The 19434-nt window shown below is 30.6% G+C and overlaps 3 protein-coding genes across 5 annotated transcripts in view; 2 read left to right on the top strand and 1 right to left on the bottom strand.

Annotated features, from left to right (window-relative positions):
* LOC107423551 (remorin) overlaps positions 1–9608 on the top strand; it is a 28466-nt gene extending 18858 nt beyond the window's left edge. The window contains exons 1-5 of one of the 3 annotated variants that reach the window (XM_048478264.2): positions 6193–6382; positions 8317–8367; positions 8601–8688; positions 8996–9077; positions 9172–9608. In XM_048478264.2, the coding sequence (XP_048334221.2) occupies positions 6250–6382; positions 8317–8367; positions 8601–8688; positions 8996–9077; positions 9172–9366 (549 nt within the window). In that variant the 5' untranslated portion in view covers positions 6193–6249 and the 3' untranslated portion in view covers positions 9367–9608. Of the gene's footprint in view, positions 1–6192; positions 6383–7933; positions 8043–8316; positions 8368–8600; positions 8689–8995; positions 9078–9171 lie in introns of those variants that run through there. The other 2 variants (XM_048478265.2, XM_048478263.2) reach the window with 2 other exon arrangements.
* A 2124-nt stretch (positions 9609–11732) lies between these two features.
* On the top strand, positions 11733–14191 carry LOC125423527 (remorin). The gene is made up of 5 exons (XM_048478043.2): positions 11733–12078; positions 12399–12440; positions 13150–13237; positions 13571–13652; positions 13737–14191. Exons 1-5 carry the CDS (start codon positions 12066–12068, stop codon positions 13929–13931), a joined length of 420 nt encoding a protein of 139 aa, XP_048334000.1. The 5' UTR covers positions 11733–12065; the 3' UTR covers positions 13932–14191.
* Positions 14192–14959: 768 nt separating this feature from the next.
* Positions 14960–18623, bottom strand: LOC107423566 (transcription factor MYB17). The gene is made up of 3 exons (XM_048477116.2): positions 18105–18623; positions 16493–16622; positions 14960–15999 (listed from the first exon to the last, which is right to left on the bottom strand). The coding sequence occupies exons 1-3, from the start codon at positions 18238–18240 to the stop codon at positions 15258–15260; spliced, it is 1008 nt and encodes a 335-aa protein (XP_048333073.1). The 5' UTR covers positions 18241–18623; the 3' UTR covers positions 14960–15257.
* Positions 18624–19434: the final 811 nt, after the last annotated feature.

The raw sequence follows: 19434 nt of genomic DNA, 5'->3' as shown, positions 1-19434 counted from the left end.
TTGGATTTAAGAAAATATGAATTCTACAATTTATGCCATGTGGAATTATTTTATGGTTTTGAGGATTTTGAAATTGGTGTGGTTTTAATGGTAAATTGGGCACGATTCGATTTTCAAATATTTCAAGGAAAATATTTGGTTATGTTGGTGATTTCAATTTTTATGAAATATGCCCATAAAATATTATGGGATTTGATTATGATATTTCGAGAAATTATTTATGCTTGGAAAAAATGTGGATATTTGAATTGATGGATTTGGGAGTTGGTGGATTTGAAAATCATGGGATTTATGGTATTAATTATAAGGAAGTTGTGGAGAATTTCCCGGTTCAAGCGGATGGATTATGCCCGCTATGCTTATGAAAAATGTGAAATTTGTTTTAAATTTATGGATTTTATGATTTTTAGATGCACCGTGCACGTACTGGTGTTCTGATTATGTGATATGGTATATGTGATATGGTTAGTGTGCACACGGTTGTGATTAGCGCGCAGGTGGGTGTGATTAGCGCGCAGGTGATGTGATTAGCGCGCAGGTGGGTATGAGTAGCGCGCGGTTGATATTATGAGGGTGTCCTGTGGATGCCATCGGAGAGGGCGGCCACCCCCCTTTGGCCGGGACACCAGGTTAGCAGCGGCGCAGTGGGACGCCACGCGACCGTATGCCGGTTTCTTTCTATAACCTCCTGTCTGGCGGTACCTTGGGACGCTGGGTACTGTTGGCGCCACTGGTATATAGTGGGTGCATCAAATGATTTTCAGAACTGTGTTTTAAAAATAAAATGTTTGGAAACTGAATTGGAATTAAAAATATAATTGTTACCGCTTCTGGTATTTAATTGATGTCTTGGTTTTCGGGGAATATGGATAAAGGGTTTTGTGAAATTGTTTTAAAAGGGGAACCTTTCCAACTGAGAGAATTGTAAGGGTTTTGAGAGAAAATATTATTTCCAAATAATTATTATTTATACTTATTACTGTGATAATATATGGTATAGTAGTAGGGTCGCTCACTGAGATGATTAGCATCTCACACTCTTAAATTCCGTTCCTCTAGGTACCAGGTTGTCGGTGTTCACTCGGAGCGGACTTGATCTTCCTCGCTGTTTTAGTTCGGCAGTACCCTGTTATTCTTTTATTGCAGTTGTAATATTTCTTTCACTCTTGTTGTAGTTATTTTGCACTGGATTACTGTATTTATTTTTTTAAGTACTGCAATTTGTGGAACCAATTTGTAGTTTGTGGGAGGAATAAGGGGATATTTTTGAAGTGTGTTTTCAGTGCAGGTAAATTTGTGGTAAGTAAATCCCTTAGGGGAGGTGCTGCCGGATTTTCTGTTGGAAGGTTCGGTGGTATTTCCCTGGGATCAGGGCTGTCTAGGGTTCCGGAGGAGGAATTCTGGACGGGTCCTGACATTTATTACATATATTATTGCTCCTTGTATTTAAAGGCCTGTTGAGACTATTAGTCTATGTATATGTGTATGTTGATCTACAGGTGCCATGGTGAATCCCTACTACCTAGTTTGGGTATATTGTTGTATCCTGTCGATACGCAATGTGCTTGAATGAAATGGTTTTGTGTGTTGGGGGATTGCACATGGTTAGGTAAATCTCTACTACCTAGACTGAGTTTATGGCATGCAAAGTACTCAGTTGAAATGGTATAATATTTTGGGAGATTTACTGAGAGAATCTCTACTGCTTAGTCTAGTATATTGTTGTGCCCTGTCGGTATACTATATATTTGGATGAAATGACATTATGGTTCGGGAGATTCTATAGTAAGTGAGTTTGGATTTTATATGATGATGATTATGCAGTCCAAGTGGGAGAATGTTGAATAAATTAATATTTGTAGACTTGGCATAATCAATTACTCACTTATAGGGTCTATTTATGTCATTAATGGGACTGGCTTATTTTATTATTTTGTAGTAGGGCCCTTGGTCACACACTCTCTATAAGACTCCAGTTGGCCCATTAGACTGGAAGACAAATTCTCTTTAAAAGCCCAATGACTTACCCATATTTTTTCTAGTATTATTATATTATTAAATTATTACTATTTTGTGTGTGTTAAAATTAATGGGTAAGTGTGACTTGCAAAGACTATAAAAGGTCTAGGGCAAGCAAATAAACATATGCCATACGGTATTTTGATATTAGGGTTTTCAGATATCTGAGAGTGGTTTGAGAGTAGTGTGTCCATAGGCACTACTTTACATTGTTTTCTATTTTGCAGGATTAAAGATTTAATTTATCAATGGCTGCGTTTGGAGGTTAGTAATTCATGATTAATAAAATTTATTATGTATATTTAGATCCATAAAATTTTTAACATCCTTGATATGATTATTAGGATCATAGATTATGGTGCCAACATCTATGCCATACAGAATAGACAATTCAGAGCACTTCTTTGTCAATCCTTTTTTTCTTTTCTGAAAAGTTAATCTCCTATATTTTTCATTCTCTATGAGTTCCATCTTCAATTTTCCATGACCCATATTCTGAATTTAGGCAAGGAACCAACATAGAATTTGATAATTAATCATAAAAAAATAACTCAAAAAGAACCAAAAAAAAAAAAAATAGTAAAAAATTTAAGAAAGTATACCTTTAACTTTAAAAGTCTTCAATGGTTTTTTTTTTTTTCTATGGAATTGTTTAATAACCGGATTTGTATTTGTTTTATGAGGATTTTTCTTTTTTAATTGAGACACAAACATATATATATATATAGTAGTGTATATAAGATTGTCATTAATTGCATAATCTTAGAAATAAAGAAAGTTTCTTATTTTTATTACATTAAAAAAAATAGAGATTTGGTCTGGATATTGGCTTGAGCAGATTGCGCGCTGATGCAGTTTTGGGTTCCAATCGCGCCATTAGAGAACAAAACTATATGGTCAAGGCTTTTTAAATTGTCTATTAGACATTAACATATATAATTTGAAGCTCATATCTATGAGTGGTAATTCCATATACGTGTTTTACACATACACCTTTGAGGTTGTGCTCGAATCATATTAGAAAAGCTACAATATAATATATATATATATATATATGTATATGTATATACAAATATATTATTATTTTTGTCCTACATTTGAAATGTTTTTAAATATCTTTTCTCGTGAGTCGTGGATATTTCTCTGTGCTGCACACGTTTGGCGTTTTATCAAATTTGGAAACTGAGATTTTTTTTTTTTTTTTTTAAATTGCTACTGACATTTTCTCTTCAGTTTGTATATATATGGAAATATCCACGGAATAATTGCGGCTCATGATATTCTTTTTATTTGTTTGCAAGTCAAATCAAGCCTTGTTTCCAAAAAAGTCAAATAAATCAAAATTGATTTCTTTTTTAATTTTATTTTGTGATGCTGATAACATAATATTTGTTATTTGTTTCCAAAAAAAACCAAATAAACCAAAATTGATTTTTTTTTTAATTTTATTTTGTGACACGACGATGCTGATACCATAATATTTGTTATTTTTATAGCAATCTCTATCTTTACTTTTATTTCGTATCATTTTTTATTTTTTAATTTGTATCATGGATGATAATTCCTATACACTATATATGATCAATTCCGTAAAACAATGTTTCGTGATTTTTAAGATAATTTGCCACTATTTTCTTAGGTAATCGTTTCAATTTTTTTTTTTTTTTTGGAACGATATTAATACCAAATTCAAAATTTCCAAACTCTGATATTAAAAAAAATAAATAATAATAATAATAATATTGTTTTTACAAAATTATATTTTCCCACACTACAATTTCAACAGTAACATTAACAAAATTCCAACATATAAATATCACAACATTATGACATCTAGAATATTGCATTGCTTTCGGGAAAAAAAAATATAGAGAAAAATATTCATAATTCCTTTTTGAAATGTAATAATAAAAAGTAATATTATAAGTGCTTTTTTTTTTAACCACACAAATTCACGGCTTTTTTGAGGGGCAAGTATATATTACTATTAGCAACGTAAATATTGTAACGGGCTGAAAAAGTCATGATGAGCAGATTTCTGACTCTCTCTCTTCACCATTATCATTTGCCATTTCAACCATCTTCTTCCATTGACAAGCACATCTTTGTTATCATGTATGGTAGGCACCTCTTCTTCTTCTTCTTCTTCTACTCTTTTATCTATATTTTCTTACAATTCAATATCTACTCGAAAATATTTTCAATATATATACATATATCTACTTCGAAATCCTTTTCTCTTTCATTTTTCTTTTATATATTTACTCTTCTGTATATAATTTCGTTTGGATATATATATATATATATATATATATATATTCAGCTATTTCAAACTTAAGTCCACAACCTTTATTGGTTTTTTTTTTTTCCCTTTTTTATTTGTTTTTTAAATTACAAAGCGAGAAAAAAATGGAAATTTGATCTCGATATTGGCTTGAGCAGCCTAGGCGCTGATATGGGATCCAACCGAGCCATTGAGAGAACAATATATGGTCAAGGCCTTTTAAATTGTCTATTAGACATTAACATATATAATTTGAGGCTTATATTTATGGGGTGAGGTTAGTCCAATTCTATATTTGCTTTTTACCATATAACTTTGAGATTGTGTTCGAATTAGATTAGAAAAACTATAATATAAAATATATATATTATATGATTTTTGTCCTACATTTGAAGTGTTTTTAAATATTTTTTCCCATGAGTCATGGATTTTTCTTTGTGCTGATTAGTTATCCACATGTTTGGCATTTTATCAAATTTGGAAACTGAGATTATTATTATTTCTTTTTTAAATTGCTTCTTTCTCTTCCGTTTGTGTGTGTCTATATATATATATATATATATATATCGTGGAATATGATTTACTTTTTATTTGTTTGTAGGTCAAATCAATTTTCTTTCCCAAAAAACCAAATAAACAAAAATTGGTTTCCTTTTTAACTTTATTTTTTGACACGATCATGCTGATACCATATGCAATCCAATTTTTTGAGGTAATCAGATTATCACATTGTAATTTTTTATATACTACATATGGTGCACTATATATAATATGTATGCTTTTAATTTTCTTCTTACACCAAAATCCTCTTGCACGGTGCATAGTACATCTTATATACATAAAATATATTTTTGTATCTACTAATATCTATATGTTCTTTTTTTTTATTATTATTATTATAATTAAGTACAGGGACGAGATACTTCTTAAGGTATTTACAAAACAAACTTTAAAAGGTAAAGTTACAAAAATATCAGACAACTAAAGTTCACAGCATGCATGTCAAACGTGCATTCAACACGGTCAAAAAGTTTGTAAAAATCTCTGAAAAGAAGGAAGATAAAATTCCTTCGAATTTTGTGTAAATTTGATGGAAATTATTTGCAAAATTAACGTTAATGTATAATTTAATTTTTATCGGGATCAAACAATATCAAAGATGAAAGTGAGCATCATCCATAATCTTTCAAAACAGTGACAGGTTGATTCTACTTCCTATATCAAACAGCACTTGTGGGCCCACCCTTACTTGTATAGCCTTTTTTTGTTTTTTTTTTTCTTTTTTCTTTTTTTCGTTTAATACTTAATAGTGATAGGTTCTTGAAATATCTTAAAATAAAAAAAAATCAATTAATCATAGATCGGATTTCAACAGCTCAATTTTTATTTTTTTTTGGGTTGCCCTTTCAAGAAATAATAAATCTCTGGCGCATTGATGATTCTTTTTTTCCCCCAAATGTTTTTTTAAATATTTGAAATTACTTTTTTTTATTTAATTGAGATTAAAAAAAAAAAAAATTGGCTATCCGTGGTCAAGACGATGGAAGAAAATCTTTGGAAAAAAGTGGGGTCCATAAGAGACGGTGTAGTTTCTAATAAAATTATTTATTAAATTTTGCCGACATAAAACACGCTCACACTCCGTGTATACGTGGCAGAAATATGGCACCGAATTACCTGCATTACCTGTCGGCAAGAACCAAGCATTTACAGCGTGCATCGAACAAAAACCAACTTGGACCATCCGACCAATCAAGTTCCATGCCCCACTCCATGTTCAATAGGATCAACGGTTTATAGAGCTTAAGTGCAGCAAATAATCATAGTCCCATCACTCATCTTGGTGAAGTCCGTATAGCGTGTGTAAATATATATATATATATATAGGTAGATAGGCGTAAGTTTATCCAAAAGCAAAAGCATTAATTTCATCACTCACCTCTTTGATGGAGACCGAGACAAAGAAGATCGAAGCAGAACCCATTCCTCCTCTGGCTCAGCCTCCTGACGACGTCGCTTTGGAGAAAGCCGCCGCTGCCCCTGTCGGCGATGAACCGAAAGCTCTCGTTGTCGTTGACAGTAAGTTCTCTTTATGTTTCTTTCTACTTGCTTTTCACTGTCAATGCATCTTCATTTCTAGAGTTTTTTTTTTGAATCATATACAATAATTTTTCATGAATTCAGAATTTTCTAGTTGTGAATGTAAAGTGATTTAACAACTGAATTAATTTTACTCTGTTAGAGTTGTGTTTGGAAACAGGGAAAATTATAGAGGCAGAAAAGGAATTCTTGTGAGATATGTATTTCAGATTGTACGGAGAATATGTTAGTATTAAGAGACTCGGGTTGGCTTTGCTTGAATTTTTTTTTTTATTTTTTGAATTTGAGTATATCCGGCCTGTAATGTGGAGCTCTTCTTTTGATAATTGGTTCTTAATTTTAATTAAAAATGTTTAAATTTTAATATAAAAGTAAGATATTAATGATCGTGTTACATGTAGCGTTAGGTTGCTTTTTGTTGATTTCATAATTAACTAGTTGGAGGCATTAATGGTGGAGTTAGTTTTTGTTTCGGACATAATTTGTTCGATGAACAAGCTTAAAATTAAGAATTAATTTTTCCTTTCTTTTGTTTTTTTTTTTCTTTTTGTGGTTGGGGGTATCTTGTGAGAACATATAAATTGAAAATGATTTTCTTTTCCCCCCCAAAAAAAAAAGTTGAAAATGAATCATAATGCATGCATGTTCTTCTTGTTGTTGGATGATATAATGGGGCCAGTTGTTGTTTTAACAGGTTCCACCTTTTAATTAAAGTTTTATTCCAAAAGCACTCGATGATTGGGGATCTTTTATTAAGTTAATAGCTTAATTTCTCTTCCAGCACATCAATATATATGTGTAATATATATGTATGTATACTTTCTTTTCAGGAACTTTATTTTTATTTTTTATTTTTGGTGGTAATGAAATATTCTTTGAAACCCTTTTTTTTGAAAAAGAAAATATATTTATGATCCTTAGATTAACAAATTAAATCAAAATTCAATATTATAATCAAAGGAGCATCCTCAAGAAGCATATAAATATAAATATATATATATATATATACACATTTTCAATTTCTGGTTTTAAAGGGAAAATAGTAATTGTCTCTTTCAAAAAATTGTTTTGATGGGGCCCCTTCATGTTGCTTCTTTGACAAAATAGATACCTTTTGCTTTTTTCTTATTATCACTTTAGCAAGCATGATAATTGGATTACAGCTCCTCTTCATTGAGTGCATTATTAGGTAGCATCTAATTTAAAACATTAAATATATATTTTTTAAAAATAAAATAAAATAAAATTTAGTCTATAATACTTTCCACAAAAATTGATAAATGTTTATATTTCTTCAATTTACTGCAGATAAAAAAAAAAATTAAAAATCCAATTTTAGATTATTATAATTATTATTATTATTTTTTTGGGCAGTAGTCAAATTTCATTATTAAGTTATATTTATTGTTGGATATGCCTGATGTTATCATGATGGCATATTTTCTTTGCAAGTTCCAATATTCTGATGGAATAAATGCTTGATCCAAAAAAAAGAAAAAAAGAAAAAAAGAATTATTTTAAAATTTTTATACAAATATAGAAAAAATCATTGGTTAGATTTGGCATTATATAAACTTAATATATGAATGAAATTGAAAGCCAAGAAGCGAACTCTGAAAATCCAAAATGCCTCGAGCAGGTGAGGAGAAATAGAAAAATATAAGTGATCAGAAAACTTATTTTGTTTTTTATGTATATTTTTCATGATTTTTGCCTCTTAAGAAACTTAGAAAGCCACTAATTTTTTTGCAAATTTGATTTGTTCAGTTGTTCTTATTATTTTCTGTAAGTAGATATCAAATCAGTAGCTGTACTCTTTGTTTTCTGATGATCTTAAGCATGCATTAGAAAAATAATTGTTTTCCATGGTTTTTTAATCTTATTTATTTATTTATTTTTCTTTAACTGGGCAGAGAAACCAGATCCTATAGTAAAGAAACCTTCAGGAGGATCAATTGATAGAGGTGGGCTTGTCCTATACTTATTAGCTTTCTCTGTTCATTTATTTTGTTTTGAACACTGTTTTATTTATTTAATTTTAAATATAAAAGTCAATAAGGCTGTTTGATTATACCTTGAATGTAACAGAATTTTATTGGTCAGATAAAATTAAATAATAACACATTTATTTTTTACAGAGAATCTAAGATTTATTAGTTTTATGTTTTTTTTTTTTTTTTTTTTTTCTCCCCTCAAGATATTGCTCTGGCTGAGGTTGAAAAAGAAAAAAGGACTTCTTACATTAAGGCTTGGGAAGAAAGTGAAAAAACCAAAGCAGAGAACAAGTAAGGCATTCACTTGACATTTATTTATTTATTTATTTATTTTCACTTTTTTGGAAATTAATTTTTATATACTTGCCTAATTTAGTCCTCTGCATATCAAATTCCTTTATTGCCTTCATGGTTAAAGGAATTTCTTTAAATGGATTTTGGTTGTAATAGAGAATTTTTGTTTCTCTGGAGCTCTTGCTTTTGGGGATGAGTTTGATAATTTAATGAAGTGTTAGAGATCTACTTTTCTAAATGAATTATGTTACAATTTTTTTTTTAATAAAAAAAAAAGAATCTGCTAATTATTTTTTCAAAACAGAGCCCAAAAGAATCTCTCTAATGTTACTGCATGGGAAAACAGCAAGAAAGCATCTCTAGAAGCCAAACTGAAAAAAATTGAGGTACTTAATTAGCTGCTTAATTCAGTTTAAAAAACACTAAGGAAATATTATTATTTGAGGTTCGAACGCTAACAACTTGGACTATAATTACCAGGAACAATTGGAGAAGAAAAAAGCAGAATATGCAGAGAAAATGAAAAACAAAGTAGCTTTGATTCACAAACAAGCTGAAGAGAAGAGAGCAGCTGTTGAACCTATAAAAGGAGAAGAACTACTTAAGGCAGGGGAGGCGGCTGCCAAATACCGCGCAACGGGAACGACTCCAAAGAAGCTCCTTGGATGCTTCTGAAAATTGTTAGGTTTTAGCCTTTTCAGTTTATCATCAATGGTTGTGGCTGGCACTCAAAAGTTTTCATGTGCATATATAATTTATATATATATATATATATATATTGTTTTGTTCTTCTGTGTGAAAAAAAGATTAAAAAAAAAAAAATAATGACCCAGGCAAATCAGCAAATGTTCGTTATATCATCCAAGTTTGTATAGGAAAATTAGCATGTTTTATTTATGAAATTTAATTTTTGTTTTTATGCTTGCCTGAGATGTTAATTTGGACAAAATTTTCAAGTGATGCATACATGGAAAAATGCGAAATGTGTACTGAACATTTTGTTTTCATGGTTTTTGTTTTGTGGGTGGTTTTTCTAGTGTGTGTCTTCATCTTAGACACAATGGTTACTGTGAGTTCTGTGTAGAAAAAGATCACAAACTGATATAGCAGATGTCTTTGTTATGTAAATAGTATAGTAATATCTGTATTATGTACAACTAATTTGGAGACCATGTATATTATTTTGTAATGCTTCCAAACCGATGATAAATTGAGTTTTGATATAAGTAAAGTTGGTCTAGTTTTTCATATCCAATTTTAAATTATGAGGTTGTAGGTTTGAAATATTCCTTTACAGTAGAATTAGGGGGGTGTTGCCTAAGTGCATCTTTGTATGAGACATGGGGGAAAGGTCCCACATACGGATAAAGCGTGGAAAAAAGTAGTCAACCAAGACAAGATAAGATGGAAGCCTAAGGGACAAATGAGAGCCAAAAAAAAAAAAAAAAAAATAGACATCATTATTTCTATAGGGTAAATGTTCCTTTAAATTTTTAGGCAATTGTATTATTTTTTATTTTTATTTTTTAGATTTATTTTTTTCTTTTTTGGAAACTAAAAAGATATAAAGGTTCGATGGATATATTATGATTAGTTATTTTTAACTTATTTTAATTGTGATACGAAGAACTTTTAGATTTTAACTTTCAAGGTGTATATGTATTATGTTATTGTTGAATTGTTTTAAAAAGATTAAAATAATAATAAAAATAGGAAAACGTCTTATTACATTTAGGCTTGTAAGGTTTAATACTTTTGACTTCTTCACCTTACCATACCTTATAGTATTTGGAATCTTAATTTTCAGTAAAATATTAGCTCAACAAAAATTACGATTTTTATTGTTAATTCATTTTCGCACTAATATAGATCCATGATCCCACAAAAAAAACGAAAAAAAAAAAGAAAAAAGAAGGGACTAACATAGATCCCTTTTACAGACACATAAAAATTGGGATTTATACGAATTTTATTTCTACTGAATTTCTTTTGGAAAATTGAAAAAACACCATAACATGAAAACATAACTTAGATATCATATAAGATGGCATAATGAAGATAAACTTGCAAATCAAAGCGCAAAACTCACAGTCCATGCAAAGCTATAATTTTGATATAATCAAGAAGTTACAAAAAAGGATACAATTGTTATATCATATAAATTATGCAGATATGATGCTATAATTATTATCCACATAATTCTTTACTTTAATTTAACTGAATTTAAAATATGTATGTGGAAATGCTTATTTATTGGTTGTCTTATCAAGCTTTATTTCAATTTAAATTGTAAGTTTAAAAATAGGATATGATCATATTTATCAAATAAAACATTTTAATATATTTTGTGATGCCCCCTCCATCACATCAATATAAATTTTATATATATATATGGAGTTTTTTTCTTGGAAGATCTGCAATTTGTCCTTCAAAGAACGGGACTGTATATATATATATATACACAACACTTTCTTTTGGAAACTTAACTTCGTGGTAATGAAAATATTCTGTGGAGCCCCTTTTTTTTAAAAAATAAATAAAATGATCCTTACATTAACAAATCAATCTTATATATAATTAACAAACATCTTCTTTATGAAAGAAGCATATAAATATATTGATATTTTAAATGTTTGATTGTAAAGGGAAAGCATTAAATGTTTCTTTCAAAAAACAGATTTCACGGGGCATTTTCATGTTGCTTCTTTGGCAAAATAGACACCTTTTGCTTTTTTCTTATTATCCCTTTAGCAGACATTATAATTGAACCATCTAACCAAAAAAAGAAAAAAAAAAATAAGACATTGTAATTGGATTAAAGCTCTTCTTCATTGAGTGCTTTACTAGGTATCATGGAATTAAACATCAAATATAGTTTTTCTCAAATATGCTTTTTTGAGTGCTTTACCAGGTACCAAGCAATTAAACATTAAATACCACGCAATTAAACGTTAAATATAGTTTTTCTCAAATATGCTTTTTCTTTTTCAATCATTATTTGTGGTTGGGGAAAAGTTTAGTCTAGAACATCTATAACAAAAGATTGATAAATATTTATATTTATTCAATTCACTGCCGATAAGAAATTCAAAAATTAAATTTTTGAACTAATTAAGTTATATTCATTGTTGGATATGACTGAAGTGATTATGATGGCATATCTTGCATTGCCTGTTCCAGTATTCCGATGGAATGTATGCCATACTTGATCCAGAATAAAAGGAAAGCATACTGTGAACGTTTTATATAAACAAAAAAGCATGGGCTAGCTTGGCCATATATAAACATAATCTCTGCATATGTGAATGAATAGAAAGCCAAGAAGCAAACTCTGAAAATCCAACAAAAAAAAAAAAAAACTCTGAAAATCCAAAATGCTCCAAGCAGGTGAGTATGAATAGAAGAACAAAAAGAGAGAAACTGTCCAATTTTTATTTTTCATGATTTTACCTGTTAAAGAAACTCATAAAGCCATTAAAATTATCATTTGTCTGCAAAGTTTGATTTGTGCAGTTGTTCTCCGTATTTTCTGTAAATAGATAGTAAATTAAAACTCAGAGTGCTGCACTTAGCTTATGTATTTAAGCATGAATTAGAAAAGTAATTATTGTCCACAGATTTTAATCTGCTTTTTGTTTTTTTGTTTTTTGTTTTTTGTTTTTTGTTTTTTGTTTTTATTATTATTATTTTTTTTATATACTTGGTAGAGAAACCAGATGAGAAAGCTTCGGGAGGATCAAATGATAGAGGTGAGTTTGACAAATACTTATTCTCAGCTTTATATGTTCATTTCATTTTGCTTGATAACCATTTTACTTATTTAGTATTGAAAAAAATAAAATAAAATAAAAAGATAAACCAGCCTATTTGGGAATGGCCATTCCTTATCTCCATTCTTGTTCCATTTTCTGTTTACTGAGAAGCAGGCCGGGGCAGCGATTCCTCAATTAAGTCACAATGGGGATTTCCATTCTCTCCCTTATTTCTGCATTTAAAGTGTAATTTACAAAAAAATAATTAAATTTTATTTAAATTTTTAATAATAAAATTTTGAAATTTGATAAAAATCGTTATTTAATTTCTCAAAAAAAAAAAAAATGAACAAACAAATAAAAATTATAATAAAAATGTTTTAAAAATTAAAAAAAACAATACTTTTTATTATATATATATATATGGATAGATATATACATGAGTGGGAATTATATTTCCCGTCTCCAACAAAACTCTATCCCAGGCAAAGAAGTTTTGGCCCTGTTTTTGTCCAACAATTTTGATTAACCCGGGAATCATGAGGACAGGCCAATCAAGGGTAAATTGTCATCCCAAAGCCTGTAAAGCTGTTTGCTATCTTGAATATAACAATTTTTTTTGGTTAGATGAAATTAAATAATAATAAAAAACGAATTAATTTTCTTGAGATGAAAATAGATTACTAATTTTATGTGGTTTTTCCAGATATTGCTCTGGCAGGGGTTGAAAAAGAAAGAACGAACTCTAATATTAAAGCATGGGAAGAAAGTGAAAAAACTAAAGCAGAGAACAAGTAAGTCATGCAACTTTTAACTTTCTATTTCAGAGAATTTATTTATTTATTTATTTGGAAATTTAAATATAACTTGCCTTGCCTAGTTTAGTCCTCTACATGTCATGTTTCATTAGTGCCTCCATAGTTTAAAAAAATAAAAATAAAAAATTCCATATTTACTTCTATTTACATAATAATGGTATTCTTTAATTGTTTATGGTTGTTGTGACAGAGCTCTTGCCTTTTGAGATGAGTTTTATATTGTAATGCAGTTTTAGAGATATATACCTTTCTGAATGAATTATATTGTTATTTATATATTTATTATTATTATTTTTATAACCAAAACAGGGCCCAAAAGAATCTCTCTATTATTACTGCATGGGAAAACAAGAAGAAAGCATCACTAGAAGCCAAATTGAGAAAAATGGAGGTACCTAATTCACTTTAAAACTGCTAAGGAAATCTTATTATTTGATGTTAAAAAACTAACCACTTGGAATACTATAATTACCAGGAACAATTGGAGAAGAAAAAGGCAGAATATGCAGAGAAAATGAAAAACAAAATAGCCTTGATTCACAAACAAGCTGAAGAAAAGAGGGCAGCTGTTGAAGCTATAAAAGGAGAAGAACTCCTCAAGGCTGAGGAGACCTCTGCTAAATACCGCGCAACTGGGAAAACTCCGAAGAACTTCCTTGGATGGTTCTGAAAATTGTTAAGTTTGGCCTTCTCAGTTTATCATCAATGGTTTTTGGGTGGCTCTCAAAGTTTCATTATGTGCATTGTTAAGTTTGGCCTTCTCAGTTTATCATCAATGGTTTGTGGGTGGCTCTCAAAGTTTCATTATGTGCATATCTTTCTTGTTTGAATATTTGTTCTCTTGTGTGTTAAAATAAAATAAAATTATCCGAGGGAAATCAGCCAATATTGTTCATTGCATCATCATGCATCCAAGTTTGTATAGGGGCGGGGGGGGGGGGGGGGGGGGGGGGGGGAAACAATATATTATTATTTATTTATAAATCAGCCAATAATTTATGGATTTATTTATTTACTATCACTATTATTATTATTTTAATGCTTGGCTGAGATGTTTGAACAAATTTGATGGGATACATCCATGGAACGATGAGAAACGAGAAGCATTGAACATTTTGTTTCCTCTTTTCTTTTTTCTTTTTTCTTTTTTCTTTTTTTTTCCCGGTATACTTTCCAGTATATATAAATATCTTCATCTTGTATAAAATGGTCCTAATGTGTTTTCTGTGTCGAAATAAGATCACACTTTGACATTGCAGATGATTTGTTATGTAAATAGTAATATTTGTACAATTAATTTGGAAAGTATATTTTTATTTATTTATTTCTTTTGTAATGCCTGCACACCATTAATATATTGAGTTTTGAGTAAAATATTGACTCACAGAAATTATAACTTTTTAAATTCATTTTTAAACTAACCTCCATGTAGTAGATCCCTCTTTACAAACACAAGTGGGCTAGGATCCATATGGATTCTATATCTTTGTTAAGCTTGTGAGATAAGGGCTTAAATAGGACAGGTCTATTGAATAATTTTTCTCTTGGAAAATTGAAAAACCAACGAAACACAACTTATCATACTTATATGAGATGACATTATGTATCGAGAATATAAACTTTTTTTTTTCTTTTTTTTTGGGTGAAATATCAAGAATATAAACTTGCAAATCAAAGTGTCAAGACTCTCAGCGGATGGAAAAGGAATATAATATATATATATATATATAGATATAAAATTTAGCTCTATACATACTGAATCCATAACAAGTTCTGGTAAAAAAAACCTAATAGATGGTACAAGCTGGCACTATAAATTGCCCTCTAAACCATCAAAAGCTAAAAGAACTAATAAAATTAGTACCCTGATTCACTCACTTGACATCTTGAATACATAAAATATATAGAGCAAACACCAGCAAAACTTCAAGCTAACAGTTCATGAGTTTTTTGTTTTTTTTCCCCAAAATATAACAACAAAAACCATGCTCTTAATTCAGAGTGGGCATAAGAAAGAATTCTCCATATTGAACATAGAAGCAGGAGCTGGGGCATATTCATCATGACTGTTTCCTTCTTCCAAGAAGCTCATGTCATTGTTAATGGGGAAATCAAGCAGTAACTGAAATGCAGTGTCTGAACAATCATCCATATCATCAATGGAGCTTGAGGAATCAGACCCACCACAAATCACTTCTTCAGTGTTTGATTTGCAGCTCTTGCACTCCATCATTTCTTCATTTTGGTTTCCTGAAGCCATTCCTGCTGAGAACCCAATCAACTGAGGGCTAACTTGATCTGTCGTGACAGCCGAAACCGAACCACATTTTGTCGACGAGGAAGCCTGGGAGGTCGGGCTATGGCAGGCCGCTTTATGATCACCTCGGCCCGTAACATTGCGGAAGGAGTCTCCGACTTCGGAGTTCCACAGTCGAAGAAAGTAATCGGAGTCTATTTTTGTTGGTTGATGAGGAAGAGGAGGAAGAGGTTGAGCACCGAAGATGGACGATTCCCGGGAAAGGCGAGCCTCAGCTTCGAGACGAGCACTCTCCCATTGAGCCATGTGACGAGTGGCAGGAGATGCAGGTGGTTTGGTAGTTGGAGAGTGAGAGTTGTAGGGTTCATGGGTTAGTGGGTCAAGCCCCATCCCAATTAGACGCTTCTTCAAGTGGGTGTTCCATAGATTCTTGATCTCATTATCAGTTCTTCCTGGTAGTTGTGAAGCTATAGCAGCCCACCTGCAAAAATTTGTTTATCCTCAATAAAAAATGCAACAAATTGTTCACGCATTTTCCTCCGTAACTTTCTCATAAATCAAACAAAGGAAACTAAAATGCTGTATAATTGATTTTTTTTTTTTCTTTTTTTTGGGTGAACTTTTTATCTTTATCTTCTAGTCCTCCAAACTGTTATTTTAATTATGATTATCTATATATGCTAGTGATCCGTATCAAAAAGTCCAATCAGTACAGAAAAGACAGCTTTTAGACACTCACTTTTCTAACTTTCCAATTATCAATCTTATAAGTAAGCCAAGGTCGATTAATAATATCCCTATTGGACAAAAGAATGTGAATTTCATCATGTACTTGCACTTAATTGACTTGCATATGTAGCTTAAAAAGTGAAACTAATAATTCATAAAAAAAGGTTGAAAAGAATGAAGTATAACATAATTAGTTTAAAAAAAGATTTTAAATTTTTTTTCAGTTTTCCAAAAAAAAAAGTTACCTATTTCCGAGCATGCCATGAAGCTGTATGATGAGCTTCTCTTCCTCCTGAGTGAAAGGACCACGCTTAATATCTGGTCTAAGATAATTTGTCCACCTAAGCCTGCAACTCTTCCCACACCGAAGAAGACCTAATCATATCACAAAAAATTAGCAAATTTTTACTACTTTTCCCGCAATATCACACTTTTTCTTTCCCCCTGAAAAACAAATGTGAAAAATTGTCCATCACAAATCTGAGTTTCCAAAGTCTTAATTAATGGATGGTAAATTTTTTCTACAAAATTTTGCTGCTTGGCCTAGATATATATTGTTGAGGAAATTTTTTTAAAAAAATGCCTACAACATACTTGACATATAGTATACAAGATTGAGGGAAGATTGACATTCCACTGCTAGTTATGCTTTCGGAGTGTGATATATATATATATATATATATATAATCATAGCGTGTAAAAGGAAAGTGGAAGCAAAATGTTCCAAATTAGTAGAAGCACCACAATAAGAGGTTAAAGAGCAGAAGAATTCAATTGTGGGTGGTTTTGGTGTGTAGGCATAAATCCTAATCCGAAACAGGCTTATATCATATGTAGTTTAACAATCTCTTTATGATTAATAACATTTAGACTTTCGAATTCGGTTTATTATTATTATTATTATTATTTTTGCTGCTTTAATTCTTCTCATCAACTAAACCACAGGCAGAAAACCGGAGGAAAGATTGGTTAACATAGCCAAAATAGCCTAAGATGGATCTCAGAATCTGTCTAATACTTTAAAATAAATTAACAAAACTATATATATATATATATATATAAAAGGTTTTCTTTACTCTTTAGGAATGGACAAGTTTTTTATGAAGTAAAGAAAAAACAAATATACACCAAGCTAGAAGATGGGAAGAGAAAATAAAGTTTTTTATCAGACATGAAATAAGAAAAACTGCAAAGCCATTGAAAGAAAATGTCTCTTACCCTGCAAAACTCATCATATATTTGGTTTTTTTTTTTTTTTTTAATAAGAATTTGAAATCAACTAATTAGGGTTAAAAGCCAATTTGCACTCCTAAAACAGAGTTTTTCTCAGTGAACAATTTTTACAATCTCAGCAACGGCAAATTGAAAATAAATCCAGAAAAACAAAGCAATTTGCATACATATGAAAAGAGAGGGAAATAAAAAATAAATGAGTTGAATTAAATTAAATTATGCAAACAAGTATGTGACACCAAATGATTAGAAAGGTAACATTACATCATTAAACCGGTTGAACCAAATCACATATCATAATACCAATCACTATTCACTCCAAGAGTCATGAACTTTCAACCCCAAAAAACAAAAAGAAAACAAACAAACAAAATTTCCAAGACCTACCCAACTTTGGTCCCCCCAGAACTCAATCACATCCAGGTGACCTAGCTAGTACATAACTAGTCAACAAAAAATCAATCTATAAAACGCTATTGGGTCATGCCCTTTTTTAGATTTCCTCCTTTTAATATAACATAAGAACAAACTTTTGCTTTCAAAAAGCAAAGAAAGTGTTTTCTGATTTAAAAAAAGAAAGCCGAAAAAAAATAAAAAAAAGGTGGGGATTGCAAAGTAAAAAACCTGCTAGCTTGGGAAGAGAACGCCAGCTTCCATGGCCATTATTTTTTTTAATATAGTTAACAAGAAGTTCATCCTCTTCAGCTGTCCATGGCCCTTTCTTCAAACCCTTCTTATCACAACATGGTGTCCTTCCCATGTTTGTCTCTCTCTTTCTTTAATTCCAAACAGCCACAATATTACTCTCTAACCACCACCAAACCCACAATAAAACAATCTCAAACTCAAAGCAAAAACTCTCCTTTTTACACACAGCCTCCTCTAGACTTTATTGGTGAGAGAGAGAGAGAGAGGGAGGGAAAGAGAAATTATAAGTTTGCAGCAGGGAAAGAGTGAGAAAATGGGCTTTGGGAATTAATGCTCAAAATTTTTGTTCTTTCCCTTTTTATTTTAAATATTATATTTGACAAATATAATTAATGTTGTAGGGATTTAAAGGCATAGAGGGTGGTGGAGAAGACCGGGAAGGACAAGCATCAAACGAGTTCCGACTTGTCTTTTGTAATAAATATCTTGGGTACAGAAGAAAAATTGAATAATCATTTGAAAATAAATTATAAAATAATAAGTCGATAAAATAAACAATAATGTAAAGGAGTTCGTTTATTAATGGTGGGGTTTTTTTCTTCTTTTGTGGTTTTTCAATTACATACAAATGGTAAGAGAAAAATAGCAAATGCAGTGAAGATAGTGAAATGCATTAATGGAGGATTCTCACAGGGAAGGCAGAGTGGGATTTATTAAACACACACACTTGGAAGAAAGAGAGAGAGAGAGAGAAACATAGGCATTAATGTGGATGACAATGACATATACCGGGTTTGTACGTACTCAAACCCATCAAATGACCATGCATTTTCTTGTTTTCCTTTTTTCTGTTTTTCTTTCTACTATTCTTGTTGGTCAATGAGAAAAAAGAAAAGTTTTTCTTTTTTTCAATAGTTTTTCTCATTTAATGCTAAAACAGTAAGAGTAGTACTGCTGATACTGTTCAAGATTTTGGGTACCTGAATTGCATATTATATATATTATATACTTATCTAGATCGGTTAGACTTAGCTATAGGGTTGTTTGGTTAGTGAAAAAAAAAAAAATGAAAAATGAAGGAAAAAGAGAGTACTTGGATTTGGTTGCTGTGTATGTGTATGATGGAAAAAGTGGAGGTTTAGAATTGGAAGGGTTTTAAAGTTTCCGTGTTGACTGTTTTCTTTTATTTCCATTATTACAGAAAGAGAAAGAGAAAGCAGAAAAAAAAGCAATAAATGCAAAAGAGAGAAGATGAGGGAAAGAGTAAATTAACGCAGACGCGACTGGACGCAGGAAAAATTTAGTG

Source organism: Ziziphus jujuba, chromosome 3, assembly GCF_031755915.1.
Source record: "Ziziphus jujuba cultivar Dongzao chromosome 3, ASM3175591v1".
Lineage (NCBI taxonomy): Eukaryota > Viridiplantae > Streptophyta > Magnoliopsida > Rosales > Rhamnaceae > Ziziphus > Ziziphus jujuba.
The sequence above is the reverse complement of the archived record's forward strand: the minus strand, read 5'-3'. Positions and strand labels throughout refer to the sequence as shown.